Genomic DNA, 20,034 nt, shown 5'->3' with positions numbered 1-20,034 from the left:
ATGTTCAAATGAGATTCATTTTGATAAGAATCTGAAAGAAAAACAACAGAAAGAAATATCTGAGTTTCTGATTTTTAATGACCATCCCCACCTCATTCTGGGTAGGAGGACAAAGAGAACCAATTCCAATGATTTTTAAATTAAAAGGAATTAGATAATTAATTTAAAAGGGAAATCCTTTATTTTCAGTTTATGCTTCTGGACTTAGCGAAGAGAGAAGTGTTAATCTTCTAATTTGTTTCATTTGATTTGGGGAAAATTTATAAAGTTTATAAATTTATAAGAATTTATATTAGATATGTTCTACCACAATAGGCCTTTATATACTTATTATTTTTAAAATTTAATCCTAGCACTTACTATTGCTTGCAAAAGTAATACCCAAGGCACTTCTTTGGAGTTTTTGTTTTGGGTGGGCGTTAGCGGTAGTTACTGTGAAGAAAACAGCTCCTTTGGGAGGATTACGATATTGATTGTAAAGTCATCCCCAAAATATTAACGCATGACATGCTTTAAAAATTCGGTAAACACCCCCTTGTATGCAGTGTAAAAAAGGGCTCTGTTGGCTCAGCACGAGTGCACGTCTTCAGTATGTTTTCTGAGCAGTGGGAGGAAGGCTGGGCTTGGTGGTGGAGAGAGGAAGGGGAGCTGCGGAAGAACTCCCACCAAACACACGGGTGACATTATAGAAACGTTGACCTTGACGTCTATCTTTGTGGCCCACTTTTTGGAAGGCATTAGTTTTGGACATGTTGATTCATCCTGTGAATTCTTTTCGCAGATAATCTTTATGCGAGTCTATAGCCTGAGCATACTTGATTTTTTATTAAACCTTAGTTACTTCTACAGCACTGTATTGTCCCAGTTTACAGTCTGTTTCTTTATTTCAGAGAAGACTTAAAAAGTGGGGATTCGGATCATGGATTGGGTGTTGTGCATGAATGTGTCTCTAACTTTTTATTATGGAAAATGTCAGATGTTTAGAAGCGGACATAATAGTGTAGTAGCAGCTGCGTACCTGTGACCCACCTTCTGTAATTATCGACCGTGAGCACTTGTGTTATGCGTGTATGTTATATGGCCCTTCCTGACTAACTCACACCCCATTGGGCAGCATAGCTTGTGTACGCGTCTCCCTCCGTGTTGATCAGGGGCTGACCTGCTGGCATTTTCCAGGGGCTGTGGCTACCACAGGGACTCTCTCTCCTGTCTTTCTTCCAGTATTAACTGTAGTATAATATTTATTCAAAGCCTCTTGTTTTTTGTTTTGTTTTGTTTTTGTCACTGCAGTGAACTTTTTGGTTGCCTCGATATATTGGGTTCCCTCCTAATACAAATAGTGTAGGCAAGTCAGGGCCACATTTCATGCTGAATTAAAGATCACATGAAGTAATGAGTAAATATCACCCCTTTAAATAAGAATAAAGTATATGGTGAATCTCAAATGAACTCTTGCTTTCATGTGCTTAAAAATAGTGTTTTTTTCACTCCAGGATTTCACTCCAGGAATACTTCCCTAACTACTTGAGTCCAGTCATTCTAATGTAATAGGATTAAGGTTTCCAACAGGAAGATTTGTGTCCTTAGACAGAGCTGCAAGGAACCCTGTGAGATTATGTAGTCATATTTTACACATTATTTGCCTCTTAATTTGAAGTGTAGATTAGGGAGTATGCTGCTTTTTGTCAGCACGATTTGAAACCTGTCTTTTAGGGATTGTGCTGTAGTTGTTTACACTGAGTTTATGATGGTAAGAGGCTTTGCTCTCAACACATTTCTGCTAAGAAATTCGGGCTTTATTTGGTTTGTTTTTTTGTTTTTATTGGTGTTCATTTGTTTGTTTTTTAGAAACTTTCACTTCACATTTTATACCTATTCTTTAGATAGAGAATTAAGGACCATTTGACCGGGACGCCTGGGTGGCTCAGTTGGTTAAGCGGCTGCCTTCGGCTCAGGTCATGATCCCAGCGTCCTGGGATCGAGTCCCACATCGGGCTCCTTGCTCCGCGGGGAGCCTGCTTCTCCCTCTGACTCTTCCTTCCACTCTGTCTGCCTGTGCTCGCTCTCATTCACTCTTTCTCTGACAAATAAATAAATAAATAATCTTTAAAAAAAAAAAAAAAAAAAAAAAAAAAGGACCATTTGACCAAGGACAGTCCAGCAGATCTGTGGTAGAAGCTTAAGTGAAACTGTGTGACATGGGTTTTAGCTTATAATACATCACCCCATCTCAAGGAATTTGTTCTTGTACCAACTCTGTAGTGAAGATGTGAGAAAAATTTGGAAATTCAGTATATGAGCTGTTTGGGTACACGAAGACTTCAAGGGGGTAATGGGCAAATTGAGTTCTGAAGGATGGATAGGAGTTCAGTACAAAGAAAAGAAGGGAAGGGCATTTCAAGGAGAGGTATAAAGTAGGTACAAAGGTACAGCTGTGTAAAATGTGAAAATATAGTCATATCACAGATGTCTGAGCGGCATGAGAAAGAAAAAAAATAGAAGCTAACTAAAGTTTAAAAAGTACTGGCCTGTCTAGATTGTTTCCTGCTAGGTCCATGTCATTTCCTGGGGGAAATTCAATTATAAGTTATCAAATATGATAACTAACTTTCTAACATAGTAATGGATTTGTTACATAAAAGTTCATGTTAGTTCATGTTATGGAATCTTTCCTTATTATGGATATGAGCAACAATTTATGAAATTAGGAAATTTAGGAATTCTGCTTTGAATTTAAGCTAACGAAATATTTTAGATTGCATTAAGTTTTGTTTTTATACTACATAAAACTGTGATTAGGTTAGTAAAAATACTAAGATGCTCTCTTTGTGGTTATAATTATGCTTCATCTTATTTCCACATTGCTAATCCTGTCTATTCTTTTTTCCTGTGGCAACTACTGGTTCTGAAATCTTAGTTAACATATTCTTAAAGGAGGGGTTTTTCCTTGAATCTGAGTCATTTCAGTTTAAAGCCGTTACATTTTATTTTCTCCAAAGTTTTATAATCTAATTTTATACACTATAAAAAAAAAATACCTAGATTGTTTACCATTCCCTAACAAAAGAGGCATACGTCTGTGAAACGCTGCCGGCTCCTGCATTAACTGGGTAAAACTGATTTCCTGTGTCTCCATCTTGCCTCTCTGGGTCTTCTCACCCCCTCCCCTTTCTTCTGCACTTTTGTTGGAGTTACTACACAGTTGCCCTGAGAGACATGGGGCAGGAGGGAGAGAAGAAGGAAGATGGATTCCACTCTTTCTTGATGCTGGACGCTCTTCTAGGCTCAACTTCTAGTTCAGGGTCTCAGCAAATGGAAGAAATGTATTCCTCATGTGGATTTTATCTGTATATTTTTACCACCTTTAATAAAATGCATTCTCCGTGTCAAGCGAGGGCCTTACAGCTGTGTTTTAAAGTTGCAACATAGTATTTTAAGATTGGAAAGGGCCCTTGTAGAATAGGCACCAAAAACATAATATTACCTGTTGTAGTTTTCTGGAATAATTATCTTTACAATTATTTGGTATTTTCTTTGAAAGTGTTCTTTAGTTTAACCTTAAATTGTGGCCACAATCAAGTGCTCTTACTTCAGAGACTTAAATTCAAGATTCAGAAAGGACCTTCTGGACTCCCAGACTTATTCCCTTCTAAAAATGTCTACAGTGTTTCAGACACTTGTAGTGTCTGACCAGACAGTTCTTCCTTCTCAGAGAGATGAAGTCTCTACCCTGTGGCTTCAACCCACTGATCCAGGTTTGGTCTCTGGTATAACACAGGATAATTCTGTTCGATAGCCTCTGAATACTGAAGTTACTATGATTTCCATGCCCTCTGCCACCCCTTAGCAGTCTGTTTTCGGGAGGAGCATCTCTGGTAGTTCCAGCAAGTCCCTCTGTCATGTGGTTCCCGGTCCCTACTTCAGCTTCCTGTGGGCGTATCTCGTTTATCCATGGCGGTACTTGCGATGCCAGCCCATGAGCCCGGAGGCTGTGACCCTCATTTCCTTGCTTCACATATTCAGTCCAGAGTGAATCAGTTATTCCTTCGTGAGGTCAACGCCAAATAAAACAATTTTTGTTTTTACCACCAACTTGTTGATGTATTTTGTTCATAAAATCACTTTGCCTGATGAATTGATCTAGCAGTGACTGCAGTAATGCCAGTAGCAATAGCTCAGGTTTTGGTGACTTTTTCTGTGTGCCAAGCACCCTTCCAGCTGCTTTAATCAGCCCCGTGAGGTAAGCACTCACTAGACTCTGCCACATGAGGCTTCCCAGAAGAGAGCAGTAAGTCTGGAGGAGACACTGTCACATCTCCGTTTTGCAGATGGGGTCACAAAGGTGGGAGGTGTCCAGTCCCGCTTTATGCAGGAAGGGCTGCTCCCTTGCTCTTTTCTCTATAATTGTGCTTCCAGTGTTTAACAGTGGCCCGAGGGGACCGAACAAACCAAGACTCAAATAACAACTGAAATGTCCTGAAAATGTCAAAGGGAAGTACTTCACCTACACAGTTGTCCGCTGAGTCCGGGCAGCTCCGTGTAGAAGAAGGGGTGGTTTGTCACCCAGTCTGTAGTGCAGGGTATGCAGCCAGGGGCGCGAGTGGGACCCCCAGTGCTCTGATCGTCGGACTTCTAAAATGGTGACCAAGATGTATTTAAGAAATTCAAGGAGCTGTTGGAGTCATCCAAGGCAGATTAAATTGATTTCATTGTTGGGGGGACTGCTTGCTGTCTGGTTCTTCAAAAACTGGTCAAGTGTTGCTGTCTTGGGAATTTACCATGTATGGTTAACCACATCTCCGTATCTAGTCGTGTTACTATTATGAGGTTAAGTCATTTTAGTCTGAGTATTTAGACCAATGTAAATATAATATGTATAAACATATATATATATATCTGTACAAGTTTAGTTACCATTATATATTTGCTTATCTTGGAAGATCCCAATATTTGTAACCCAGAGTATTGCATTTCCTACATCTCCTCGGAAGAGTTGAGTTCTTCTACCCACTAGTCTGATTTATAATTTAATGAAGTAAGGATCACAGAATAATTGGGAAAATGTCAGTGATCTGTCTGTGTCTAACATGCTGGACCTTGTATGTTAGACTTGGAACTTAAAATACAAAACAAGCAGCTCATTTCTGATAGTAGAATCATTTAAGTATACATTTACATCATTTCTTTTACGAGAAAGCTAGAATTTAAGTTTTTTGGTGGTTGGCCGTCTTTTCCCTTCCCCGTGGTCAGGGAGATGCCACTTTCGCAGGTGGCCACTGTCTAGAGGGACTGTTTACACCTAGTTTGCCAATAAGGAAATGAGGAAGGAACTCCGAGTTCAGATTTGATCTCCGCCCAGGCCGAGCTCTGTTTTTCTGTTGTTACTCAGGAACACAATGGGGTTTGTGTGTGCGGAGCGGAGATAACTGCTGGCGTGACCCTGGAGTGATCCTGGGAGCCTGGCGGTGCCATCTCCTTGCGGTTCTTCCCTGTCGCTTCTGGCTCTGGGAAAGGTGGCGCCAGGTCTGCATTTCCAGAGGAGGCTGTGCCCCGAGCTCCCTGCACAAACACCAAACTTGTGTCTGCTCTTGGTGGCCATGTGCAAGACTCTGCCCATGTGCCTGGGCAAGGGAGGGGAGGGTAGGTGCTGGGATTGTCTTGCTCTGAGGTTTGTGTCCTCTGCTCTGGGTGCCCTCATCACATCGTTGTGCCGGTGTCCCCAGGGACCAAGCTTTTGAAGACACAGAGTGCCACCTCTCCAGGACCAAGCCTAGTGCCTGGTTCGTAGAGGCAGATGATAAACATGTGTCAAAAGATTCTTTCGTCCACATCGCCTCCACTCCCCTGGCAAAGAGGGGTCGGGATACTTAGGTGGAGCTCTTAGTCTAAATTTCTCAGTCTTGTTTTTTCTATATCCTTACAGCCTGTTGCTTTAACAGTGCTTTAAGAACATCGGCTCCTTGCTTTGCTCCTATTAGTGTATTTTAATTACTAATTATTAATTATTATTCATTAGTAGCTCCTATTAATGTATATATTGTAATTAATTTTATACAAAAGTTTCTTCATCTGTTGTTAAACAGATTTTATAAAATGGTGGCGTTAGTACAGGATCAAGAAACAAGATGTCATTGCAGAAAAGGTCTGGGGTCCATTGAAGGGATTTTTTATATATTTGTAGAAAAATTTTTAAATGATTGCATGTTATAGAGCAGTGATAATTTAAATTTTACTAAAAATGGAAACTTCGGTTTGATAAAAAGTATTCTAGAACTGTCCATGAGGACGGAGTTGAAATAAGTTGCTAGAATGCTTAGCTGGAAGATCAGTGAACACTCTTCTAAATTTATATTCCCCCACCTCATTCCTTCCCAAAGCAGTTTTTAGGGGGTGAGAATTAAAACTAGGTCAGTTAAGAGGTTAAGAATTTTTTAGAGCAGTCTAGTGACCTCCCCAGAGACTGTCCCTGTAGCGGGGGCATCATTTCCCAAGCCACTGACGGTTAGGCCGGAGCAGTTAATGACTCATTGTGCTGGTGCGCAGTGTCTTTTACTTTGCACAAGTGGAATTCCTCATGCTATTTCAGCAAGGCTTTCAGGGTCATTTTGCTTAATTTTGAGCATGCTAGGCCCATAATAAGGATAAATGCCCCTTCACTAAAGTATATTGGTAACAACAATAACAAAAAGTCACCTGAATGTTTTTCTAAACTTTCCCTTGCCAATAAAAGATGATTGCTCACTCAGGGGACGTCAGGAATAATGGGAATAACGCGGAGGACAGTCCTGTTACTGGGGAAGGTGATAACCTCAAAAGCGTAGCAGGATTGGTTAGGTTAGGAGACATGTCTTGGTTTAGAAATGCAGCTCAGCTGGACTCAGGGCCGAGACCAGTTTTGATATAAGTGCCCTAAAGGCTTGCCGAGAAACAACTAAGGAACGTGTTGCCCTGAGGAGCATGTTAGAAATAGCTGGAGGCAAAAAAAGTTTGCTGTTGGGGCACCTGGGTGGCTCAGTTATTAAGCGTCTGCCTTGGGCTCAGGTCGTGATCCCAGGGTCCTGGGATCAAGCCCCACATGGGGCTCCCTGTTCTGCGGGAAGCCTGCTTCTCCCTCTCCCACTCCCCTGCTTATGTTCCCTCTCTTCCTATCTCTCTCTCTCTGTCAAATAAATAAATAAAAATCTTAAAAAGAAAAAGTTTTGCTATTAATCTAGACTAGCACTGATTTCCTCATCCGCAGTTACACTGAACCGATCTTCTAACCCTTGAATCCTGTCATGTGTAGTTCATGGACCATCTGAGAGCCTCATTGCCGGTGTGCTCTGCCGTTGACCGAGCTGTATCTGTGGACCCGCTCAAGGTGACAAGAGCGGTGGCTCGTGCTGTTGTCCCTTTGCGCGTGTTACAGGTCTGTACCGCGAGCCGCTGTGGGTATTGGTCAAGGGGTACTTGGTCTGCAGAGCCTCTCCTGCTTGTCTTAAAATGAGAGAAGTATTATTTACAGCAGCTTGTTGACTCTTACCAGGGGAGGTGCTATCTGTTCCACTTCAGTGATGAGGGATCAAAGGACAGACAGATGAAGTGACCTACCTAGAACCACATGGCTTGGAAGTGATAGAACATTCACATGCCCTGAGTGTGGTCACGACTGTTCCTTTCTCCAGCATGTCAAGTTGCTTGTGTCTTCCACTGTCTTGATGTCGGGAGGTGCATTACAAGTACAGTCGCTTTTACCTAAAAGGATTTTGTATTTAATCGTGAGGTCCCTTGGGGTCCCTTTCTATAACAAAGATTTGAGGCAATTTTGGTGTGTGCCTTTTCCTTTCACTTTCTAAATTTCTATGACCTTTTTAACGTTTCCTAGAACCTTTTAAAATTTGAAGAAGTGCTTGCCCGCTGGCATCGCAGCTGTCCAGATGACAGGCTGTGTAGACAGGAGTGGGCAGAGCCCATGAGGTCAAGGAACAGCACCTCCATGGGGCGTCATCCCTTCCCTGAAGGCTGCGGTCAGCAGACACTCTCTGCTTCTCTCCAGGAGGACTGTCTTCGGTCACTGCTACGTCACTGCCATTGCTGAGGCTCAAGCTTATCCTAGGGATGAGCTGTGATCATCTGTGCCATGGTCTGGGGGGTCAGAGTATCATTTTATCGTGGGAGTTAGAAGTACAGGTCCGCGTTCAAACTGGGCTTCTGCCACTGCTCGCAGTGCGACCGTGGGCCGCGCTCGGTGACTCGGCTTTCCCTTCGTCTTTGAGATGAGGGGAAGTCATTGCCGCACTGAGTTGTAGTGAAGGTTAACTAGGATGGCTAAAGCAGTTAGGAGAGGAGCCCCCCGACAACGGAAGCACCCCTACATGTTAGCTAGTATTATTGTAATTCCTACTACTTTGAAGAAAATAGTAGTAAAAGGCTACTTGCTCTGAGGCATAGCCAGGTGGATTTCTGACTTATTTTTGTTACTTATTTAGGTCTTTCCTATGAAGGATCTTGGTTTTAATAGGTGCCATGTATGTCGGTCACAGCCTCTTTGGTCCAAGTGATCGTTTTCTCCCACGGGACTTGAGTAGATCTCTTTGTGGCGTATCCCTGTGCACCCGGGCTGGGCTGGGCGGGAGCATTTTAATCTCCCCTTTTCTGCAGAGGCCTGGGGGAGGGGCAGCCCGCAGTAGCTCTGGTGGGCACCTTGGCAGCTCACTGCCCTGTCGCTGTCCTCTGTCCTTGCTGGGGCTGTTCCGGCTCCGCTCCGACCGCCCCACGCTGCTCTTGCCGATGGGGCTCTTCCCCCGTGTCCCCAGTGGCGACGGCTTGAGGTCCAGAATGAGGAGACGAATCAAATACCACTTGACAGTTAATCACCATCTTTCAGATGTCCCAGGAGAGTGTGTCGTGTGACACCTCCGTGGAAATGGGGTTTGCTCCCCACAAAGTAGTCTCCGTGGCAAAGAACACACACACTAGGGGGTCAGGCGCAAGCTGGTGAGGCGCGAGGGGCTGGGACTAGTCCAGGCGCCGCTCCTCTGACAGGTATTTTTTTCGAGGGTCTCACCAAGTGCTGACTATAACAGGGTCTATCAGTGAACAAAATAGGCTCCTTATGGAGCTTGTGGTCTAGAATCAGACATTTTCAGAACTTTTCCATGCTTCCCATTTGGCTCACATTAAAAGCCGGAGTGTTTACAGTCACTGAAAAAGTCCTGCCCAACCTGCTGCCCACCCCTGCCCCCTTACCTTTCTGATCTCACTACCGGCCACACCCCCCCTTACCCCGCTGGGCTCCATGATGCCCCTCGAACATGCCAGGAACGTCCCTTTTTAGGGCCTTTACCCTTGCTACTTCCTCTTCCAGGAGTGTTCCCCTAGACAAATCTTTCCAGCTAACTTCCTCGTGCCTTTCACGTCTAAATGTCACCTTTTTAGTGGGGCCCACTGTGACCAAACTATTTAAGCAGAACCTACCACTTTCTCAACAGTCCTGACCCCCATTTCCTTGCTCTGTTTTTTTCCATAGTATTTGCCAATTTTTAACATACAGTTTACTTCTGTTTGAAGGCAGGGATCTTAACTTTGTTTACCGAAGCGTACCAAATGCTCACCTAGGTCGGCAGTCACCGGCACGTAGGAGGTGTTCAACAAACGTGTTGAATGAATAAAATGAGAAGTACTCTGGAAGAAATTATGAAGGGTGTATTAGTTTCCAAACTAACAGAACCTTGGTGACTTGAAAACAACAGAAATTGATGCAGTTCTGGAGGCCAGAAGTCCAAAATTAAGGTGTTGGCAGAACCGTGCTCCTTTGAAGGCTCTAGGGGAGGAGGACCCATTCCATGCCTCTTCCAGCTTCTGGTGGCTCTGAACATTCTTCAGCTCGCGGCCCGTATTACTCCTGTCTCTGCCCCCATACGGGCACATTGATTTCTGTTCTTCTATCTCAAAACTCCCTCTGCCTCTCTCTCAATAAGGATACATAGTTCGTCAGATAAGTCAATATTCACTCTTGCCACAGAAGATAGTACTTACAGATTTCAGGGAGTGGGATGTGGAAATCTGTGTTTTTGTCTGCCTCACCTCCTTTTTGGGGCCTCTGTTCAGCCCACCACAGTGGGTTAAAGGGATCCCTTGGTGACAGTTGCCCCTGATGGGCCACCCAGTAGAACACTGAATGCAAGGAAAGCCAGAAGACTGCCCTCATCCGTTTTCTGCTTTAACTGAAATTTTCATTGAAATTACATTTTTTCCCCAAAGTAAGCACATATACACATGTACACGGAAGAGCACAAAGGATTAATTTCACCATTTTCTTGTACTTGTCTTCCCCAGTTGTTAACACATTTCCATAGTTACTTCCTATCTTCCGTTGTCCCTCTTATAAGGAAATAATTGTTTCCTATAAATTCCAAATCTCTTATCTTCCCATTCTTACTTCCTTTCTCCTTCCTACTCAGATAGAAGCAATGGCTAGCATTAATTTGGTACGTGACCACAGTGGGGTTTATGTGGTTAATAGTTACTTCCCCATAGCTATTTATACATAATACGTGGAGGGGTGTGTGTGTGTGTGTGTGTGTGTGTGTGTTCCCTTTCTCCTGGCTTCAGAATATATAACCCCCCGAGAAGGCCTCTGGTTAGCCTAGCTGGGGTTACGTGCCACTACCTGTTGGATGGACCCGTGGGTTCAGTGGGTGGGGTACTGTGGCTGCTCAGGCCTGGGGTACGTGCCTATCCATGTAGTCAGAGGGAACAACCTTGGTTCAAAGCTGTCAGGATCCCAGGGTCCTGGAGGACTTCTATAGGAAGGTCGGGGGAAAAAGGACTTGGGACAGATGAAAACAGATTTCCGCTCGAGTTTCAAGTTTGAGCTTGGACATGAGGTCCTTTGGGAAACCTTCCCTGACTTCTTAGATCACATACTTAGGATTCTTGTAACCACAGTCATGGACTCCCCGATTCCCCTCTCCTCTTCTTGCGGCCGCTCGCTCGGGGTGGAGAGCGTCAGCCGGGTTTACTGTTGTACCGCGAGGCGTGGCACGCCCTTGTGTGCTCAAGAGTGTGCCCCCTTTCCTCCTGAGAACAGTTCCTGTGAGCGTTTGCACCTGCCTTTCAGGGCCATCGCATTCCTCATAGCTCTCTTCACGTGTTTCAGTGTATACGGGCGATTTGGCCCGTTCTGGATTTTCTTTTTCCCTCCTCCTCTCCCTTCCAATCTCCCTCCCTTCTTTTTTGTGGAAAATAATTTCTTCTTTTTCTTATTTAATAGTGAAAATTCAGGGAAAGATAACATTGCTAAAAGCAGACTCAGACTTCCTCTATAAAGTCCTTTTTTAAAAAAATTAGATTTTATTTATTTATACGTCAGAGAAAGAACATGCGAGCACAAGCAGGAAATGCGCAAGCAATGCTGAGCAGGGAGCCTGATGCAGGACTGGATCCCAGGACCCTCGCATCATGACCTCAACCAAAGACACTTAACTGATTGAGTCACCCAGGTGTCCCTGTAAAGTCTTTTTTGAGTTGAGCCCTGCCAGGCTGTTCTTACCCCACTCTTCCCTTCCCTTAGCTCTCACGGGTGCACAGTAATTTCTTTCTAACCTCAAATATGCCGTCAGCAGAATAGGTTTTCTGCAAATTTACCTCCAAATACCTTTTTAGCTTCAGGAGAATTTGGATTTCAGTAGATGTAAGGTGTGAATCATTCCATTTGGTGGTAGTAGCAGTACTGATGGTGGTAGTACTGGCAGTCACCCCGTACTGAATGCAGTTTCCCGGCTGGCTTGCCCATGTCCGGGTCACTAACTCCTCTTACACACGTGAGAAAACTGCAGCTTGGCGGGCTCCATGAATCATGTCGTCTCAGCGCCGAAGTCGCGGAGCTGGGACATAAAGCTGCACACGGACCCCAGAGTCACACTCCTGAGGACCCTGCCCTGCCGCCGCCTGGTAATTGGGAAAGAGAAAGCTGGAGTTTGGTAACAGAAAAGGACATCAGACTGATTGCAGATAAGGAGTGGCCTTTCTGCCCTAGAGCTTGGGTAGAGATAAAGAGCACGAGGGAAGAATCAGCCCAGATCTCAGAACTGTATACCCATGGCCTCTCTGGGCAGAGACGGAGCCGAGGTGTATGCAGGTAGGACTGAAGCCACACACAGAGGCATAAAGTGGCACCACATGACGTGGAACATTGGAGAAGGCCTTTGAGGCATGCAGGTCGTTCCGGGCTCCTCCTGCGTCCGGCACGCTGGCTGGTCTGTGGCCCGGGACTCTCGCCACGGTCATAGTCATTTAACCAGGAAGGCTTTGAATATGTGGATAAGCATTCAGACATTAAATCAACTGTACTTAGAATACTGCATGAAGCAAAGCCCAGTGGATTTATAAGAATCCCATTGAAGCTTTAGGGGAGAGAAACCCAAGAAGTTGGGAGCAGGCAGGCAGTGGAATCTGAGGCTATGCTGCCATTCCTGCGAACAAAGTGCGCAAAGCCGGGATACCGCTCTTACTTGTGCTGCTTTAAATCCGTCTGTGCGAGGGCTTGGATGGGTTCCATCTAGACCTCCGTTTGGGTCAGTCTCCTAACCCTGTAGTTCCTCTGGAGTCTTGTATAATTTAGCTCTGAATTCCCTTACTGTGAACATTTTCAGGAACTGAACCCCTGGAGGAGATGACTGATATCACTGAACCTGATAGGATAATCTGGGCTTTTTGTAACCTGTCTCCTATCCCGGGTTACTGCAGGTCCTGTCCAGGCAGGGACACCGTTTTCTGCTTTTACAGTACTTGGCTCAGTTCTATATTAAGTAAATAGTCTGCTGGTTTGTATTTGAACTACTAGTGCCCCTTGTACAGTATGCCTGTGTTCTGAATGGGGTTACCATATTTCTATCCATAGGGGGCATCTGTAGGACCAATGGATGGCATTAAAATCAGGCTGGGTTTTATCCCCCTCCAGGTTGCATCACAGCGCATTAGCTCAGTGGACCTCTCGTGTTGCAGCCTGGAGCATCTGCCTGCCAACCTCTTCTACAGCCAAGACCTCACTCATCTCAACTTAAAACAAAACTTCCTAAGGCAGAATCCCTGCCTACCAACTGCCAGGGGGCTCAGTGAACTGCAAAGGTGAGCATACAGAAATGGGTCGCTTCTGATTGTTACTTGAGTCATCTGACTTAAACAGCTACAGTGTGTGACCTTTCTCTTTAAGAGGGCAAGGTAATAGGACTTCATGAAAGTGAGGGCGTTATCAGTTTTATTGTGAAATTTTTTTAAGGTCCCTGCCTTTGAAACGAATGATTTATGATATTCATTAACTGGACAGATTTGTGTAAGAAGAATTATTTCTCTTGAAAATACTTCTGTTTCCTAACTGATCTGAAGACGGGTCTGTGAAAAGTTTGTTACTCGGTGTGTTACTTCTGAACTACAGAGGTTTGGTCAGATTAGATTATTTCTTTGGAAATTTACAAAAAGTCCGTTTTTTCCCATAAAGACATTTCTCTACCAGTTTAAGAACTAAGGTTTAAATCCCCTAATCCCAGTTCATCTGGGTGGTTAGTGTGTAGGTTTCAAGAGCCAAACATTTAAACAGTCTGCTTTATAACTAGAGAGAAGGGACTTTTTTTGGGTGTACTTAAAACAGATTTAAGAATTTACTATATTCATTTCCTTTTTAGACCAATGATCGTTCTTGATTCTATAGTAAACTAAGCCTCTGATATTTACATATTTTTTGTAGATATATGAGACTCTAACAGCAAAAGAACATAACTTTTAAATTAATAATGAACTGTTCACTTGTTATAAATGACCGATAATGATCCGGGATTAAATTATGGTAACTTAGCATTGTGATTATGTGTTCATGGTTTTTAATATCCAAAAAGAATAACCCGGTAAGTATTTGTTACAAAGTTTGTGCAGTGTGTAATTGCAAAAGAGAAGAGTATGATCATTGTCGCTTCAGACCTTTGTGAATAGTCTTCTTTGATAATATACCAAAACTTGACAAGTGGTCATTTCTTAAATGTTTCCAGTGTGGAATCTAAAACCCTGTTGTTAAACTTTAAAAACTTTTTTCACACTAGGTTCTGTCGACCTTTCTTGCACTTTGAATGGGTCCTTGCCTGTACATCATTGTATTGCATTAATTATCGGTCATTTGGGAAATACTATTTCATTAGATAATGAAGCTATTCCAAATGTTAGCACATTTTATTATGCAATTCCAAGACCTCACAGTTGTTAATATCACCACTGATCTCATCAGAAAAATCTTTAAGTATTGAAAAGTTCTCAAGTTCACGGTGGAAGCAAGTTTTCTAAAATTTTCATGTTCATTTGGAAGCTTGAAGGCTCTCCTTGGCAACAGATACCGTCAGTTGTTTTTCCTGAAATGACCTTCTCACTTCATTGTAGAGAAAATATCTGCCAAATACCCAAGTCCGAGTAACGAATTTGTCAGTTGTTTTTTCAAGTAAAAGTGGCATTCCACAAGTTATTGCCCAGTTTGGCTCAGAGCTCAAATAATTGTACAAGTATTTTCTTTGAGATAACCATCATTCTTTACAGCAGAGGTGCTTTTATCTACAGATCTGGAGGGCCAGTCGGGAAGCTCTGAAAGAACTAGATAATAAGCAGCGGAGGCTTCATGGCCGTGTAGGACCATCTGCCCTCCCGCTTTCAGGACGTCCAGGATGTCACACAGGGTTCCCATCAGAACGCATTCAAACCAACGCTCTCAGTTTAGAGATGAGGTGGATGGAGAACGCAGTGTCAAAGCAGATGCACGGTTCCTGCTGTGAGGCGGCGAGGGGCTGCGATGACGGAATACTCCTAGGAGGGTTTATCCACAATGTTTATTTCTTTAAAAAAGTTAGAAGCAAATATGACAAAAATGTTAATATTTTAAAGAGCTGAGGAGTGGATGTTTAGATGATCAATATTTTTTATAGTTTTCTATTTGCATGTTTCATAAGTCATTTCAAAATTTAAAACCTAAACACAAAGAATATCAAAGTGCGTTTCATTCCACAAGGGAATAGGATGCTTCCCGAAGAGCCAGCCTTTGTGGCCTGAGCAAACAGATACCTGGGGGGGAGGGTGTTTGGCGCATCATCCTGCTTATTATTTAGTTCTTTCAGAGTTTCCCGGTTGGCCCTCTGTATCTGTGGATTCTGCATCTGTAACTTTCTCCTTGGCCCTGGCCGCTTCGCCTGTGCTGCCCCTCCCTCAGCACACGGCCTGTCCCGCAGCTGTCCCGGGAGGCACGTCTCTGCTGCCACCTGCACAGCACAGGGAGCTCCTCGGGACAGCTGCCTCCCTGGCATTTTCCCGCTGCCTTCGGTCCTTGCTAGTTGTCTCGCTGCTGTTTCCTACATGCCTTGGTTTTTGTTTTCATTGTTTAAAAATTTAAACTTCTTCCCCATCCAAGTAACATCCTATGTAGATTTTTAAAGATCTTAATAAACAACAAGACTCCTGATCAGGAGTATGTGCCTGGCGCTCCCGCCCCTCTCTACACCCCAGTCCTCCTCCCCAGGCAACGATTTTTGAGTCTTTTGGTCCCTTTTTTGCAATTTTCCTCCATCTTCCAAAGTACTCTTTATATACTTCTATTTTGACATTTTTTTGTTGTTGTTGGACATTGTTGGCTTACTACTGTGGAAGGTGCAGCTGTAACTCTCTTCCCTTGTCACCGGCCCGCGCACGCTGCCGCTGCTCCGTCCGCTGGGTGTGTGGCCGGCTCTCGGTTTGGGTTGTCATCCTCGTGAGGAGAGAGCGGTGGCCCGCAGCCAAAGCGCTTGTTAAATGCAGTGACTATATTTCCTTTCTTGTGCTGCCTGGAGAGTAGCCTCTCACGTGTGTACTTTTTTCTCTAGTCTTCCTGTGTCGGACAGAACTCTTGACATGCTTCCCGATGCCTTTTTCTTGGACGCTCCTTTCCTCCTGGAGTCAGGGTAGCGACCTGCTCCGCGGGCCTCTCACAGCTGGCGTCCTGGGATGACCTTGTGTCATTTTCCTGGTGGCTCTCATCTCCCTGTGCTGGACCCCTCGTTTGCTGACAGCTGGTAACTTAAAGAAAGGCTTGGTTTACTCCCTTTTTTTAATGCAGTGTCTTCCCGAGAAAGGAGGCACGGGAGACCAATTTATCAGACACTTTGCATATCTGAAAATATTTTCTCTCCCACTTGAGTGGTAATTTGGCTGGCTTCTACGTAGGAAAACACGTGTTCTGAGAATTTTGAAGCCAGTGCACTATTATTTTCTTATTTTCTAGGTTCTACAGTTGCTATTAACAAGTGTTATGCTCTTCTGATCCCTCTCTTTACGGTGATCTTTTTTCCCCTTTTGTTTCCTTGTTTGTTTTGTTTTGTTTTGTTTTGTTTTGTTTTAAACAACCTCCAGTAGACTGTAGGATGTTCCTTCTTTGGCTCTCTTTATTAACTTCAGCCCTTATGACGAATACTCAATCTAAAAAAATTATGTCCTTCAGTTCTGAAAACTTTCTCATTGTTTGTTTGATCATTTTCTCCCCCACCTTGGTTTTCTCTTTTCTTCTTCCGAATTCCTGTGAGTTCGGCGGAACCTCATTTCTCCTCTAATTCTCTAATTTTCCCATCTCTTTGCTTGAATGCCCTACTTCTTGACAGGTGTTCTCTACTTTGTGTTAACCCTTCTGAAGATCTGTTGTCTTTATTTTTCAAGAGCTCTTTCTTGTTTGTTTTTTAATTTGTGTGTGTTTTAATAACATTCTCTTCTTTTCTCTTCTCTTTCTGAGGGCATTAAAGCTATTTATTTATTTATTTGCTTATTTCCTTCTTGCACTGTCCGTTTCTTTTTCTCCTGTCTGTGTAGGTGTCTGACTTTTGTGTAGAAACGTAACTATTTGGCGATCCTTTGCTCTCTGTTCCTATTTAATGGTGAGTCACTGAGAAGTGAGTTGGCCACTGCGATACGTGGGCAAGGCTTCTCCATGTAGAGCCCTGTCACAGCCACCAGGGGTGAGCTTGTGGTTTCATTGGGGAACTTCCAAAGACAGTTATCTGTGGATCTTTTCCCTAAGGCATGTCAGTTTTACGTGAGAGGAATCCTGTGGTCTTCTGTGTGGGCAACGCATGCCGAGATTCAGGAAGCTGAGTGAGGAAGAGAGCTAGAATCTGAGGGTTTGGCGTGTGCATTATTAATTGGTCCCCGTTTTCAGAACAGTCTTTTCTATTAGGCCTGATGTCTTTGAGCCAGAGATACTCCAGTTCTGCTTCTTCCAGGGCATAAGCTGGGTTCTGCTGGAACCGGAGAGGATATGGGGTCTTAAGTCTTCCTTGTGTAACCCTCCGATGTCTTTTTGTAGAAGTGTAACAAACATAGAAGAGGCACAAGAATGAGTGTACTATTAGGTGGCTTTTCTCAAAGTAAACCCATCCACGTAACTGGTACGTATATTGAGACGTAGAATATTGCTACCCCAGATGCCTTCCTGTGCCCCTCCTCCAGTCAGAGATTAGACTAAAGAGAGTCGCTATCCTGACTTTTAACACCATAAATGAGCTTTGCCTGTTTTAGTACTTGATATAAATGGGTAGTATGTAGTGGCGTCCAGCTTTCTTCATTTATGTTTTTTTAGAAAAGCAGACAAAACATATGAACTTACGTATTATTGGTTTGTACTTTGTGCAGGATGAAGCCATGTCTTTCACTTAAGGTAGAAGATTTTTCAGCTTGACATGGCAACAAAGGTTTCTGTTTTTTATGCCTAGAGGGGCTAGACTGAGGGGACTTGTGTGTGTGGGCAGGGCGGGGGTGGGGGTTCCTGAGCAACTGCTGAAGCTGCTCTTGTGTGCCTTTTGGAAAACAAATGGGCTTAAAACCCGTGTTTTCCCTACCACATGCTACTACTTCCATTGTCCAAGAAATATTTTATTGCAAAGTTCTCAAAGTAATAACATTTGAAGTCTAGTAGAATATACATACATACACTTAGTACTAGGAATTGAAATTATAATATAGATTTTTAAACTCACATACTCCAAAAAGCATTAATGTAGCATTTATATGCTAATATAATTAATAAGGCAGGTTTGAGATATGCCATGTATTGAGTTGTATATTTTTGATTTGTGTGTTTATGGAATTTGTGCTAATTTCTAGTGCATGTTTCATAGTGAATCTGTCAGAGAGGTACCGGAGGGGAGCTTACTGTGTTTTTACCTAAGTATCAAGGAATGAATTTTTAGATTACAAAGTCAGTTAGGGCAGATATCCAGGGAGTAACTTTAAGTACAGTGCATTTATAACAGGTAGGAGTTCTGTGACTTCTTCTCTTAACCACATATCCCCTTAATTTTTCTTCCTATTGGAAATTCTTGCCTTAAATAAATGAGCTGTTTTCACAGAACATTTACGTTGGTATTTCTAGCTGCATTCTAAATCTGGAAAGATGGCCTGCTGATGTACACACATAGGCCAGCAGTTTCAGAGGGAAAACATTGTTCTTGGAACAACCACTGTTTGTTTTTCCTTTATTGGCATTGGAACTCTTCAAGTTAGTTTTCAAAATATAGAGGAGAGGCAAAATCAGAGTCATTTTTGGTAGCTTAATGGTTTCTTTCGTGATTATGTATGTCACTGTTAATTAGAATGTATTATTTACCTCCGTTTTATTAATAGATGGTGCTTCATTTACATGAGCTACATCTCCATTTAGATGACCCAGATGGTATTAGTCCTAAGATTATTATTATTTGCAATGGAGAATTAAAAAAAAATAAATTATAGTAAGTTTCTTTGTAAAGTCAGTGAAGAGGACAACTTTTTTGCTGTTTTAAATTCAAGGAATATAACTTACCTTCCCATGTCTGAAGTTTCTTTTTAATACTGTACTGAAGCAGTATGAACTTAGTTGTACAAAATTCATGTTCAGACATTTTCCTGAAACATGTAGCTGTTTTAAAATGACCACTTATTAAAGTTTCACGGGCAGTAATATTGCACGGAAGGATCCGGGGTTTGTAAGGGTTGACGGATCAGAGCTTCCGGGTGCTCATAGCCCTCGCCGCACTTGGAGCGAGCCGCGCACAGAGCAAACGCAGAAGCAGAGTTTGGTGGGAGGAATTTGTGTGTGCCTGCTTCCGGAGCTTTGCCCGTGGTGCTTGGAAAGTTTGCCCCCATATTTGAACTTAAACATCCTCACCTTAGATCATTTTAATGTATTACTCAGTTCTGCCTATCACTTTTATGGATAAGCCTATGTTTTAATATTTGACAAATTGATGATAATCAAAACACACTTCAACCACTTAATTCTATGTTAGAAATTAGACAAATTAATAATTACTCATAAATACAAATTGATTGTGTTTCGGTTGTGTTGATGGCTGGTGATTATCTATTACTTCCATCCATGAATAAGGGAAGCGACTCAGATTCCCTGCTCTGGTAGCAAGTTCTAGGAATGGAGCTGATTTTTTTTTTTTTTTATAGGGAGATTATTATTCCAATTTCAGTGGAAGTTGCTGTTTCAAATTATTTGGTAAAGCATGTGTCTGCAGAATTATTACTTATGTGCTTTTTACCTTATGTGATCCTGAAATAGGCCAAAAAAAAAAAAAAATCAATCCTCTTAGGTTTACCACCATCAGATTTTTTTTTTTAGATTCTTCTTTGGAGACTGAACTTTGTTGTTGTTTTGTTACTATGGTCCTCACAGTTTCACAATATTTTATGCAATAGTTTAAAAAAGCGTCTGCTCTTGTGAAGATACAGTGCCTAGGAATAGCTGTGTTGCTTCAACTTGTAAACATTTGATGTCGCATTAAATTTTTGCCTGAGTGACTTTCAGTGCAGGTGCCGTAAGGAAAGAGTTGACTTGAGCCTGTCACCTTTTTTTCTCTTTTTTTACTGTTTTCTGCATTTATCTTGTTTGCTTTGAATTCTTAGGGAGCAGGGATTTGTTCTTCCTCAGAGGGAGGACCCGCTGTCAGGTCAGCCGTTCAGTATGTATGATGTAAAGGACTGAGTATGTGAGCAAATGGTGGTGGTGGGAGTCAT

At 42.9% G+C, this 20,034-nt stretch overlaps 1 protein-coding gene across 1 annotated transcript in view; it reads left to right on the top strand.

Annotated features, from left to right (window-relative positions):
• PHLPP1 (PH domain and leucine rich repeat protein phosphatase 1) overlaps positions 1-20,034 on the top strand; it is a 205,202-nt gene that overhangs the window by 114,062 nt on the left and 71,106 nt on the right. Inside the window, exon 4 of the mRNA XM_082700168.1 lies at positions 12,944-13,110. Coding sequence (XP_082556294.1) covers positions 12,944-13,110 — 167 coding nt within the window. The remainder of the gene's footprint in view (positions 1-12,943; positions 13,111-20,034) is intronic.

Source organism: Mustela nivalis (assembly GCF_964662115.1).
Source record: "Mustela nivalis genome assembly, chromosome: 14".
In the NCBI taxonomy this organism is placed as follows: domain Eukaryota; kingdom Metazoa; phylum Chordata; class Mammalia; order Carnivora; family Mustelidae; genus Mustela; species Mustela nivalis.
The sequence above is the reverse complement of the archived record's forward strand: the minus strand, read 5'-3'. Positions and strand labels throughout refer to the sequence as shown.